Below are 13850 nucleotides of genomic sequence, written 5' to 3'. Positions count from 1 at the left end.
ATAGTGATGTTCACCAATGAAACTACTCCATCTCACGTGATGATCCGACATGGTTTAGTTGATTTGGATCACGTCATCACTTAGAGGATTAGAGGGATGTCTATCTAAGTGGGAGTTCTTTAAGTAATATGATTAATTGAACCTAAATTTATCATGAACTTAGTACGTGATAGTATCTTGCTTGTTTATGTTTGATTGTAGCTAGATGGCCCGTGCTGTTGTTCCGTTGAATTTTAATGCGTTCCTTGAGAAAGCAAAGTTGAAAGATGATGGTAGCAATTACACGGACTGGGTCCGTAACTTGAGGATTATCCTCATTGCTGCACAGAAGAATTACGTCCTGGAAGCACCGCTGGGTGCCAGGCCTGCTGCTGGAGCACCACCAGATGTTATGAACGTCTGGCAGAGCAAAGCTGATGACTACTCGATAGTTCAGTGTGCCATGCTTTACGGCTTAGAATCGGGACTTCAACGATGTTTTGAACGTCATGGAGCATATGAGATGTTCCAGGAGTTGAAGTTAATATTTCAAGCAAATGCCCGGATTGAGAGATATGAAGTCTCCAATAAGTTCTATAACTGCAAGATGGAGGAGAACAGTTCTGTCATTGAGCATATACTCAAAATGTCTGGCTATAATAATCACTTGATTCAATTGGGAGTTAATCTTCCAGATGATTGCGTCATTGGCAGAATTCTCCAATCACTGCCACCAAGCTACAAGAGCTTCGATTGCATCATTGACAGAATTCTCCAATCACTGCCACCAAGCTACATGAGCTTCGTGATGAACTATAATATGCAAGGGATGAATAAGACTATTCCCGAGCTCTTCGCAATGCTGAAAGTTGCGGAGGTAGAAATGAAGAAGGAGCATCAAGTGTTGATGTTCAACAAGACCACTAGTTTCAAGAAAAAGGGCAAAGGGAAGGAGAAGGGGAACTTCAAAAAGAACAGCAAGCAAGTTGCTACTCAAGAGAAGAAACCCAAACTTGGACCTAAGCCTGAAACTGAGTGCTTCTACTGCAAGCAGACTGGCCACTGGAAGCGGAACTGCCCCAAGTATTTGGCGGATAAGAAGGATGGCAAGGTGAACAAAGGTATATGTGATATACATGTTATTGATGTGTACCTTAGTAATGCTCGCAGTAGTACCTGGGTATTTGATACTGTTTCTGTTGCTAATATTTGTAACTCGAAACAGGGACTACGGATTAAGCGAAGATTCGCTAAGGACGAGGTGACGATGTGCGTGGGAAATGGTTCCAAAGTCGATGTGATCGCAGTCGGCACGCTACCTCTACATCTACCTTTGGGATTAGTATTAGACCTAAATAATTGTTATTTGGTGCCAGCGTTAAGCATGAACATTATATCTGGATCTTGTTTGATGCGAGACGGTTATTCATTTAAATCAGAGAATAATGGTTGTTCTATTTACATGAGTAATATCTTTTATGGTCATGCACCCTTAAAGAGTGGTCTATTCTTATTAAATCTCGATAGTAGTGACACACATATTCATAGTGTTGAAGCCAAAAGATGCAGAGTTGATAATCATAGTGAAACTTATTTGTGGCACTGCCTTTTGGCTCATATCGGTATAAAGCACATGAAGAAACTCCATACTGATGGGCTTTTGGAACCACTTGATTATGAATCACTTGGTACTTGCGAACCGTGCCTTATGGGTAAGATGACAAAAACACCGTTCTCCGGTACTATGGAGAGAGCAACAGATTTATTGGAAATCATACATACAGATGTATGTGGTCCGATGAATGTTGAGGCTCGTGGTGGATATCGTTATTTTCTCACCTTCACAGATGACTTAAGCAGATATGGGTATATCTACTTAATGAAACATAAGTCTGAAACGTTTAAAAAGTTCAAAGAATTTCAGAGTGAAGTTGAAAATCATCGTAACAAGAAAATAAAATTCCTACGATCTGATCGTGGAGGAGAATATTTGAGTTACGAGTTTGGTGTACATTTGAAACAATGTGGAATAGTTTCGCAACTCACGCCACCCGGAACACCACAACGTAATGGTGTGTCCGAACGTTGTAATCGTACTTTACTAGATATGGTACGATCTATGATGTCTCTTACTGATTTACCGCTATCGTTTTGGGGATATGCTCTAGAGACGGCCGCATTCACGTTAAATAGGGCACCATCAAAATCCGTTGAGACGACGCCTTATGAACTGTGGTTTGGCAACAAACCAAAGTTGTCGTTTCTGAAAGTTTTGGGTTGTGATGCTTATGTGAAAAAGTTTCAACCTGATAAGCTCGAACCCAAATCGGAGAAATGTGTCTTCATAGGATATCCAAAGAAAACTATTGGATACACCTTCTATCACAGATCCGAAGGCAAGACTTTTGTTGCTAAATTCGGAAACTTTCTGGAGAAGGAGTTTCTATCGAAAGAAGTGAGTGGGAGGAAAGTAGAACTTGACGAGGTAACTGTATCTGCTTCCTTATTGGAAAGTAGTACATCACAGAAACCTGTTTCTGTGACACCTACACCAATTAGTGAGGAAGTTAATGATAATGATCATGAAACTTCAGAACAAGATACCACTGAACCTCGTAGATCAACCAGAGTAAGATCCGCGCCAGAGTGGTACGGTAATCCTATTCTGAAATTCATGCTACTAGATCATGATGAACCTACAAACTATGAAGAAGCGATGGTGAGCCCAGATTCCGCAAATGGCTTGAAGCCATGAAATCTGAGATGGGATCCATGTATGAGAACAAAGTATGGACTTTGGTTGACTTGCCCAATGATCGGTAAGCAATTGAGAATAAATGGATCTTCAAGAAGAAGACTGACGCTGACGGTAATATTACTGTCTACAAAGCTCGACTTGTCGCAAAAGGTTTTCGGCAAGTTCAAGGGATTGACTACGATGAGACCTTCTCACCCGTAGCGATGCTTAAGTCTGTCCGAATCATGTTAGCAATTGCCGCATTTTATGATTATGAAATTTGGCAAATGGATGTCAAAACTACATTCCTGAATGGATTTCTGCAAGAAGAGTTGTATATGATGCAGCCGGAAGGTTTTGTCGATCCAAAGGGAGCTAACAAAGTGTGCAAGCTCCTGCGATCCATTTATGGACTGGTGCAAGCCTCTCGGAGTTGGAATAAACGCTTTGATAGTGTGATCAAAGCATTTGGTTTTATACAGACTTTTGGAGAAGTCTGTATTTACAAGAAAGTGAGTGGGAGCTCTGTAGCATTTCTGATATTATATGTAGATGACATATTACTAATCGGAAATGATATAGAATTTCTGGATAGCATAAAAGGATACTTGAATAAAAGTTTTTCAATGAAAGACCTCGGTGAAGCTGCTTACATATTGGGCATTAAGATCTATAGAGATAGATCAAAATGCTTAATTGGACTTTCACAAAGCACATACCTTGACAAAATTTTGAAGAATTTCAAAATGGATCAAGCAAAGAAAGGATTCTTGCCTGTGTTACAAGGTGTGAAATTGAGTAAGACTCAATCCCCGACCAATGCAGAAGATAGAGAGAAAATGAAAGATGTTCCCTATGCTTCAGCCATAGGCTCTATCATGTATGCAATGCTGTGTACCAGACCTGATGTGTGTCTTGCTATAAGTCTAGCAGGGAGGTACCAAAGTAATCCAGGAGTGGATCACTGGACAGCGGTCAAGAACATCCTGAAATACCTGAAAAGGACTAAGGATATGTTTCTCATATATGGAGGTGACAAAGAGCTCATTGTAAATGGTTACGTTGATGCAAGCTTTGACACTGATCCGGACGATTCTAAATCGCAAACCGGATACGTGTTTACATTAAACGGTGGAGCTGTCAGTTGGTGCAGTTCTAAACAAAGCGTTGTGGCGGGATCTACATGTGAAGCGGAGTACATAGCTGCTTTGGAAGCAGCAAACGAAGGAGTCTGGATGAAGGAGTTCATATCCGATCTAGGTGTCATACCTAGTGCATCGGGTCCAATGAAAATCTTTTGTGACAATACTGGTGCAATTGCCTTGGCAAAGGAATCCAGATTTCACAAGAGAACCAAGCACATCAAGAGACGCTTCAATTCCATCCGGTATCTAGTCCAGGTGGGAGACATAGAGATTTGAAAGATACATACGGATCTGAATATAGCAGACCCGTTGACTAAGCCTCTTCCATGAGCAAAACATGATCAACACCAAAGCTCCATGGGTGTTAGAATCATTATCGTGTAATCTAGATTATTGACTCTAGTGCAAGTGGGAGACTGAAGGAATATGCCCTAGAGGCAATAATAATTTTATTATTTTATTTCCTTATATCATGATAAATGCTTCTTATTCATGCTAGAATTGTATTATCCGGAAACATAATACTTGTGTGAATACATAGACAAACCAAACGTCACTAGTATGCCTCTACTTGACTAGCTCGTTAATCGAAGATGGTTATGTTTCCTAACCATAGATATGTGTTGTCATTTGATTAATGGGATCACATCATTAGGAGAATGATGTGATTGACATGACCCATTCCATTAGCTTAGCACCCGATCATTTAGTATGTTGCTATTGCTTTCTTCATGACTTATACTTGTTCCTATGACTATGAGATTATGCAACTCCCGTTTACTGGAGGAACACTTTGTATGCTACCAAACGTCACAACGTAACTGGGTGATTATAAAGGAGCTCTACAGGTGTCTCCAAAGGTGAATGTTGGGTTGGCGTATTTCGAGATTAGGATTTGTCACTCCGATTGTCGGAGAGGTATCTCTGGGCCCTCTCGGTAATGCACATCACATAAGCCTTGCAAGCATTACAACTAATGAGTTAGTTGCAAGATGATGTATTACGAAACGAGTAAAGAGACTTGTCGGTAACGAGATTGAACTAGGTATTGAGATACCGACGATCGAATCTCGGGCAAGTAACATACCGATGACAAAGGGAACAACGTATGTTGTTATGCGGTCTGACCGATAAAGATCTTCATAGAATATGTAGGAGCCAATATGAGCATCCAGGTTCCGCTATTGGTTATTGACCGGAGAAGTGTCTCGGTCATGTCTACATTGTTCTCGAACCCGTAGGGTCCGCACGCTTAAGGTTTCGATGACAGTTTTATTATGAGTTTTGATGTACCGAAGTTAGTTCGGAGTCCCGGGTGCGATCACGGACATGACGAGGAGTCTCAAAATGGTCGAGACATAAAGATTGATATATTGGAAGCCTATATTTGGATATCGAAAGTGTTCCGGGTAAAATCGGGATTTTACCGGAGTACCGGGAGGTTACCGGAACCCCCCGGGAGGTATATGGGCCTTAGTGGGCTTTAGTGGAAAGAGAGGAGAGGTGGCCAGTGCTGGCCCGCGCGCCCCTCCCCCCCTAGTCTGAATAGGACAAGGAGAGGGGGGCGGCGCCCCCCTTCCTTCTCTCTCTCCTCTTTCCCCCTCCCGAATCCTATTCCAACTAGGAAAGGGGGGGAATCCTACTCCCGGTGGGAGTAGGACTCCTCCTGGTGTGCCCTCCTCCTGGCCGGCCGCACCTCCCCTTGCTCCTTTATATACGGGGGCAGGGGCACCCCTAGACACACAAGTTGATCCACGTGATCATATTCTTAGCCGTGTGCGGTTCCCCCTTCCACCATAATCCTTGATAATATTGTAGCGGTGCTTAGGCGAAGCCCTGCGACGGTAGAACATCAAGATCGTCACCACACCGTCGTGCTGACGGAACTCTTCCCCGACACTTTGCTGGATCGGAGTCCGGGGATCGTCATCGAGCTGAACGTGTGCTAGAACTCGGAGGCGCCGTAGTTTCGGTGCTTGATCGGTCGGGCCGTGAAGACGTACGACTACATCAATCGTGTTGTGCTAACGCTTCCGCTGTCGGTCTACAAGGGTACGTAGATCACACTCTCCCCTCTCGTTGCTATGCATCACCATGATCTTGCGTGTGCGTAGGAAATTTTTTGAAATTACTACGTTCCCCAACACAGACAACAACTAAATCGAAGTCGAAAATGACTGAAATATCAACTGCCTTACATTGACAGCTAAGTCATCTTTTTAATTACCCACTCAAGCCCTCTTTACTTGTTCAAAAAAAGCCCTCTTTACCAACCAGCTTGCAGTTAGCTTGCGGGCACTTTTTCGGCCAGGCCTCCCTCTCCAAATTCTCCAGATATGCTTTTCCCACTCTCACCCTGATGAGACAACACAAACCATTATCACTAGAACTGAATTGAAAATCGACACATTTTGACAAAATAACTTAAGCTAACACACAACATGTGCTGATTTTTACTAATACACACATCATGTTCTACGTACAGAACTAGGAACAATGAATAATTGGAATACCCATCACCCACCTTAGCAATTTGATATGGTTCACAAACGGTACAAATACATTACAGTATTTACAAACATACGTCATAGTGTGTCAAATGGATCACTGACAGGGAACTTATCAGATGCGTATCTATATGCTGGCAGATTTCAGTCCAAAATTATTGATACATTTCACAATTTACCAGGAAGAAACTTTCAGCAGCTCGTGCAAAAAACCAAGATTTCTGTTTGGTAAACAGCAACACATTGCAAGACACGAGCGGTTGATCTGAATTTACACAGACGTACCGTGCAAAAAACCAGGAAGAAACATGCTTTTTTTTTACACAGACGTATCGCGCATGCACACACAATCTCTTGCATACATCTTGTTCTCTGCACATTGAGCCTGCTCTTCGCCAGCCGTATACCAAACCCAGTTTCCCATGAATATAGGTTATAGAACTCATATGCCTCATCCAACAAGTCAAATTCCGTGCCAGTTGTTGGATTGATGACATGCCCTTCACATTTTTCAGCATAAGCATGGACAGACAGCTCAACCGTTGTTTTCCTGTCGGGGTTCCTGTCCCTCTCACCAGGTGCTTTCCCGAGCCTCACCCTGAGCCAGTGTGTCGCATGAAAAAGAACAGTCATCAATTAGTTATCTATTCATGGTATAGCACTAGCATAAATCAATAACAGCAAAAGATCTGTATGCGCTGGAAAACTTCGTATGATCAAGATACCTACTACCACAAGAGACTAGAGAAACCCCCCAAAAAACTAATGAAATATGGCTCCCCACTGCATAGATATCAAACGCCACAGTAGAAATCACATACACATATCCAGCTCACTATTAGCTGAAAAAAATGCATTTCTCCTGTCACCATAGGAAACCAGCTCTACTTACAGAAGCCAAATCGACAACCATAATCGGTATAACTCATCCTCTCTTTTTTCAGACTTTTTGAATACAGAATCAGCCATCTTTTTAAGGTCCAGCACACTCATCCTAGAATCGAAACAAAACAGATTTTGTGTCTGCATGCGCGGTGAGTCTCAGTACTCCAGCCATAATCACAACAAAAAGTTATCTCGCTTACTCTTGCCTAAATGTCAGACGCCACGCTTAAAATCAAAAAAACTACATAGTTCAGTATCGCCTACTAATTTGCATTTATGTATTTCACCATAAGAAAGCAGCTCTAGTTACGTAATCCAAATATGCACGCCCATGATTAGCATAACTCATTCTATCTATTTTTGCAGCCTGCTACATCCACAAAAAAACCCCATAATTTCAAGATGCATCAGAGCATGCTAGGAATCCAAACATCACAGATACTGTGTATCAATGACAGGTTGGTCTTATTAATCCTAGAATCCAAAAAACGAACCAGAAAGCTATTCAGAAATCTAAAACGAACAACCTGAAACCATTACTCTCTGCGTCTCCTACTAGGGACACGACTCAAACAAGACAAATCAGACACTTAACTGTTTGATATTTGGTCTTTCTAAATAGGGATCCATCACAGGATTGTACCAGCAGGGTATGTCGAGAATGCATCTCTTAAGCTGAACAGATGCGAATGAAGCATGATGGGGGGGGGGACAGAAAAAACCGCACCTCCTCGTCCAGCCGCTTGTAGCTTGAGAGCACACCTCGTATCTCTTCCCATCTCCAACCATCGCTGCTTCTTCGTCCTTGTCGAGCTCTAGGGCTGGAGCACTCATGGAATCTTGGGATTCCACCGGGAACACAACACTTTTTCCATCCGGTGATGTTAGCTCCACCGCTCCTGCAGTCAAACCTAGCGCCATCAGTGAATGGATTTGCAAAGAAAAGTGGGGAAGGAACTAGGGGGAGAGAGAACTTGGAGGAACAAGAACATACCCGTTGACCTCCAGTCTGTCCGTCGAAATCTCACCGGTGGGGAATCCGCAGCGCGCCCGTGTGGAAAAAGAGAGCAGCCGTGGACGCAAGCTTTCTGTCTGTGGAGGAGAGGCCCATATAACATGTGTTGTTTCGAAAGATTGCTCTGTACCAAAACTAGGGAGCAACTAGTCAACAAGCGCTCCTTCAGGAGCCTTGCAACGATCAGCGCCACTTGGCGCGCTCTTAGCCATTCGCCACGTGTCGCGCTCTGGACGCTCCCTTCGGATTTTGTTTTTTTATTTTTCCACACGCGTTTTCGACTTTTTAAACGGTTTTTCCCGGGTTTTTTTTCTGCGTTTTGGTTTTCCCCCGGTCTTTCTTAGCTTTTCGATAAAAAACAATTCGAAAAAAAAAACTTTTTTGCGCGAAAAAACGTGTTTTCTTTTTTTCCCTTTTGCAGAAGTCACGGTTTTTCTTCCGTAAGAGGCACGGTTGTGCTTTATCGAGAGTCACGGCCGTGCCTTTTCGGAAACGAAAAAAACGCATTTTCTGTTTTTTTTTCTTTTGCGAGAGTCACGGTTTTTCTTCCGCGATAGGCACGGTTGTGCTTTTGCGAGAGTCACGACCGTGCCTCTCGGAAAGGGAAAAACAAAACGCGTTTTCTGTATTTTTTCTTTCGTGAGAATCATGGTTTTGCTTCCGCGAGAGGCATGGTTGTGCTTACGCGAAAGTCACGGCCGTGCCTCTCGAAAAGGGAAAAAAATACACGTTTTCTATTTTTTTTCTTTCACGAGAGTCACGGTTTTGCTTCCGCGAGAGGCACGGTTGTGCTTTCGCGAGAATCACGGTCGTGCCTCTCGAAAATGAAAAAAAACGCGTTTTCTGTTTTTTTTCCTTCCACGAGAGTCACGGTTTTGCTTCCACGAGAGGCAAGGTTGTGATTTCGCGAGAGGCACGGGCGTGCCTCTTTCGAAAAGGGAAAAAACCGTGCTCCCGGTTCGGTTTTTTCGCCCGGTTTTTTCGTGAAAAAAAAGTTCGTCAAAACCTATCAAAATGGGATCTAGTTTTGAAGATCTCGACGCGAGGAATCCAATGATGAAAACGGTTCAAGATTTGGATGCACGGTTTAAGAGATAAAACATTTTGAATAAACGGATCTACGAAAAAAGAGAAAACTCCTAGGTTGCGACAAGTGGCGCGCTGCATGTACGCCACTTGTCGCGACCTAGGAAAGTGAAGTGTTCTTTGCAACGAGTACTCCTTAATTAGTGATTTCGCCAAAACTACTGTCCAGGCCACCGAGTCACGCCGCGGGCCGGGGTACAGGAACGGGTGATGGGCCGAACACAATACGCCTATTGAAGGAAGTCTAGCTGTATCACGGACCGTAATTCACCCACTAGGCCTGCCACCCCACAGCAGTGAAAAGACGGATCCCCAATCCCAAAGCCCATTCGAATGGACGAGATTGCAGCCTGCCTGTAGCCCGGCCATCAAAAGCCCTTACTCGTATAGATATAGATATATATATTAGTAGTACTGCCTGTAGCAAGACAAGCTTGGAGAATTCTGATAGACCCGGAGTCCCTTAGTGCACGAGTACTGAAGGCCAAATATCACCCGACAACGGATTTCTTGGACTCGGAGTTGGGTTCTGCTCCTTCCCAGATCTGGCGCGCCATCTTGGAGGGACGAGACGTGATGACCCAGGGGCTAATAAGGCGGATTGGCGACGGTCAAACAACGTAGATCTGGAACCAGAATTGGTTACCACGTCCGTCTAATATGAGACCCATAGTGAGCAGGATAGTGGATCCACCGCAATGGGTCACTGAACTAATCATGCCAGACGCACAATGGGACAGCACATTGATCTAGGAAATCTTCCTTCCAACAGATGCTCAGACAATTATGTCGATACCTTTGTGCACGAGACATGTCGATGACTTCTGGTCTTGGATTCATGAAAAGAATGGAGTGTTTTCCGTCCGATCTGCTTACCGCATGTTGGTTAACACCAAGATGAGGAGAGAAGCATGGATTGAGGGCCGAGCAAATTCTTCTGATTTGGACAGAGACTCCAAGGCGTGGGAGAAATTGTGGAAAGTCAATGTTCCTCCTAAGGTGAAGATTTTCTTATGGAGGCTAGCGCAGCAATCTATCACCACAGCAGACCTGCTATATCACTGAAACATGACCACAAGCACACGGTGTGACTTGTGCGGGGCAGAAGATTCATGGCAGCACTCCTTTCTTCACTGCACAGTCGCCCGGTGTGTGTGGGCGCTACAAGATCCTGAGTTGGTTGAGGCCCTGAACAACACCCAAGAGCCGGATGCGAGACGATGGTTGTTTGTCCTGCAGGAAATGCTTTCACCTGCAGAATTTACCCAGGTTGCAGTTACATTGTGGGCGTTGTGGCACTCACGTCGTCAGGCGCTGCATGAAAACATCTTTCAGAGCCCTTTGTCTACGCATCTTTTTATCACCAAGTATATCAGAGAGATCGAGGATTGCACGCCCAAGGCGATGCAAGGGATAGTGCACCCAACCCCGGTGCAAACGCGGGCTAGATGGATACCGCCACCGCCGGGAGTGGCAAAGATCAGAGTGGACGGGGCAACAATGAGAAACTTCCTGGAGGGTTCTTTCAGTGCTATATGCAGAGATGAAACAGGGTTATTCTTAGGAGCCTCGATGATCAAGACACCAGGAGTGACTGATCTTGCGACTGGAAGCTCTGGCGTGTACCGCCCTTGCAATGGACTTGCAGATCTCCAGGGTTGTCATTGCTTCAGACTGCCAGGGAGTGATCCAGGATATCAAAGATGCTACAGGAGGGCACTACGCTGCTGTAATCAAGGAGATCACTGAAACAGTGAGAGATTTTGAGCAATGCACCTTCATCTTCGAGGGTAGATCGACCAATATCGAGGCACATAGCCTTGCTAAACACGCTTTCGGACTAGATTATGGGCGTCATTTGTGGCTTATAATCCATTGTATTCCTATGAACTTTTATGATTAATAAAGTGTGTTCAGACTAAAAAAAGATATATATTAGTAGTGCAAGAAACTTTTTCCAAAGAAAAGGGGCACACCTGACCGGATGCAAGGATATATAGGAGTGAGGTTGGAGCGCCTACTTGGCCGCAAACGAGAGGAGAGCAGGGGCAGGAAACCATGGCTGCCGACATGAACCAATGCCCCTGCGCCGCCGCTCCCAGTCCTTTTCCAGACACAAATAGTAACTTAGAGAAGCTGCTACCATTTCGCATCGGAGCTCTGGTCGTCGTAGCCGTGGTCATGCTGTTCGTCCTGCACGTCCTCGGCTCCTTACGCCGGAGGTCGAGCAACAAGGCCCTCCACGGCGTCGTGGTGGGGGCCTACTCCCTCTCCTACGCGCTGGTCAGCTACACCCTCGGCCTGATGCAGTCTTCCACGTACTACGTCGACGAGTTCCCCATATGGGCGGTGTGCCTGCTCATGCTCGTCGGCAACGCCGACTGCCTGACGGCCAGCAGCCTCAACGACATCGAGAGTTGGAAGAGCTACATCGTGAAGCACCTCATCCACGGAATGTGGGGGGTGTGGATCGTTGTGTACTTCGGCTTGCTGCCGGGGGCGTCGGACTTCCCGGTGACCATGAAGGTGGCGCTCTGGTTCATGCTGTTCATCATCCTGCTCAAGTCGTACGCGCGGATCGCATCCATGAGGATGGCGCGCAAATCTTACATGCTCTGCAAGAACATGAAGCGGATCGCAGACTACATGCAGGAGGATGTGCTACGGGCATGCGATGAGAGGCCCGACCCGGTGACCATGCAAGGCTACCGGTACGTGGTCTCCGGCGAGCGCAAGCAGAAATTCCTCGTGAAGCGACCCGAGTACGTGTTATCTTACGACAGGCAGTGCGTGAAGATGACCACCGTGGAGCAGATCTGGTCGTGCACGGGCAGCCTCCTGAGTTCTGACGGCGGCGGGTTGCTCAAGGACATGTGCCTCTCCATGGCCTTGTCCAAGATGCTCAACCGAAGGTTCGCTGGTTTCGAGCTAGTCGAGGCGGAGCTCGAGAAGACCCACGATTTTGTGTTCCGCGGGCTGCTCGCCGGCGACAAGCAGAAGCAGTGCGAGCGGGTGTTCAGGGTCGTGGAAGAAGAGCTTGCTTTCGTCCATGACTTGTACTACACAAGGTACCCTTATCTCTACCACAAGGGTCGCTAGTTCGCTACTTCGCCTTCTACTTGCCCTTCGCCATGATTGGCCTCTGCCTCTGGGTCATTCACCTGCTCTTCGAGAAGAATAAGTTCCCGTTGTTGACCACTACCACAATGGTTTTAATGGTGGTGGTGGCATTCTTGGAGCTATTCCAGCTGTACCTGTACGCGGCATCAGGGTGGTGCAAGGTGGCGTTGATAAGGAGCTACGCCGCCATGCCTGCGTCTGCGTTGCAAAGGAACGGCTTCTGTCAGATGCTCATTGGTCTTCTATTGAGGTTGAAGGCGCTTCGCCCGTGGGAGGACAAGCTCGGCCAGTACTCTCTCATCGACGCGTTCGACCGAACGCGTCGTGCTAGCAAGTGCCTGCACTGCATGACATGCTGCCTAGTCGACAAGCCTAAGAAGGGTCGCCACAGAGCCAAGCCTGTCAAGGTGTCGAGGCAGCTGAAGCAAGCAGTCGTCGATTCTCTCATCGATAGCGAGGGCCGCCTCACCAATGGGGTCAGATCCCTGAGAAACAATGGCGTCGAGCAACTATTGGAGAGGGCTAGCAACAGAACGACGACGACCCACACCGTTCTGGTGTGGCACATTGCTACAACCCTCTGCAAGCACAGCCTCGATGAGCAAGCAACAGACGGGCGGCTGCCCGGAAATGATGGAAGCACGATTGACACGGACTCCTCGGTGGCCTCCAGCTTGTCGCTCTACTGCGCGTACCTCATCGCCTTCGAGCCGGATCTCTTGCCCGATCACAGCTCCGTTTCGACATTGATACTCGGGGAATCCATCAGAGAAGCGCGCAAGCTGCTCAAAGGGGCCAAGACCATGAAGCGCAAGTATGAGAAGCTCATGGACATCAGTGATGACCGGTCTGCCGCCGGCGACGTGTCGCTCGTCGTGGAGGGCGCTCGACTTGCGAGAAGGCTGAACGAGGACATCCCAGACCCGGCGCGACGCTGGAGGATCCTCTCCGAGTTCTGGGCGGAGATGATGCTGTACCTAGCGCCCTCCGACAACGCCCGGGCGCATCTGGAGGCTCTGGCGACAGGAGGTGAGTTCATCACGCACCTCTGGGCGCTGCTCACCCACGCCGGCGTGCTGCAGCGAGATCGTGGCGCTGGCGGGCCACAGGCTGCTGTCTAATCCATCCATCGCTTCAATTCATTCAGTGCACGCGCGCGGCATTGTTAATTTAATTATCGTGTTTATTTCCGGCCACGGCCATGCATCTATCTAATCCATCGATCGCTTCAATTCAATCAGTGCACGCGCGCGGCATTGTTTATTTATTTATCGTGTTTATTTCCGTCCATCTATCTACTATCAAATTTCAAACTCCTTTTTTCTTAGGTTTCGATGGAATGAGCATCCCTGGGAGAGGTGTAAGTGGATGAATGT

The 13850-nt window shown here is 46.4% G+C and overlaps 1 protein-coding gene across 1 annotated transcript; it reads right to left on the bottom strand.

Moving 5' to 3' along the window:
* Positions 1–6386: 6386 nt before the first annotated feature.
* LOC119273667 lies at positions 6387–8422 on the bottom strand. The gene is made up of 3 exons (XM_037554758.1): positions 8248–8422; positions 7981–8152; positions 6387–6966 (listed from the first exon to the last, which is right to left on the bottom strand). Exons 1-3 carry the CDS (start codon positions 8369–8371, stop codon positions 6561–6563), a joined length of 702 nt encoding a protein of 233 aa, XP_037410655.1. The 5' UTR covers positions 8372–8422; the 3' UTR covers positions 6387–6560.
* Positions 8423–13850: the final 5428 nt, after the last annotated feature.

Source organism: Triticum dicoccoides, chromosome 3A (assembly GCF_002162155.2).
Source record: "Triticum dicoccoides isolate Atlit2015 ecotype Zavitan chromosome 3A, WEW_v2.0, whole genome shotgun sequence".
NCBI classification, from domain to species: domain Eukaryota; kingdom Viridiplantae; phylum Streptophyta; class Magnoliopsida; order Poales; family Poaceae; genus Triticum; species Triticum dicoccoides.
The sequence above is the reverse complement of the archived record's forward strand: the minus strand, read 5'-3'. Positions and strand labels throughout refer to the sequence as shown.

Excerpts from the sequence above, each read along its gene's own strand:
- LOC119273667 (XM_037554758.1), bottom strand. The coding sequence starts at position 8,371 with ATGTTATATGGGCCTCTCCTCCACAGACAGAAAGCTTGCGTCCACGGC. Across the intron at positions 8,153-8,247 it reads GACAGACTGGAGGTCAACGG|GAGCGGTGGAGCTAACATCA; the intron begins GTATGTTCTTGT and ends GTTTGACTGCAG. Across the intron at positions 6,967-7,980 it reads ACAAGCGGCTGGACGAGGAG|GGTGAGGCTCGGGAAAGCAC; the intron begins GTGCGGTTTTTT and ends ACACTGGCTCAG.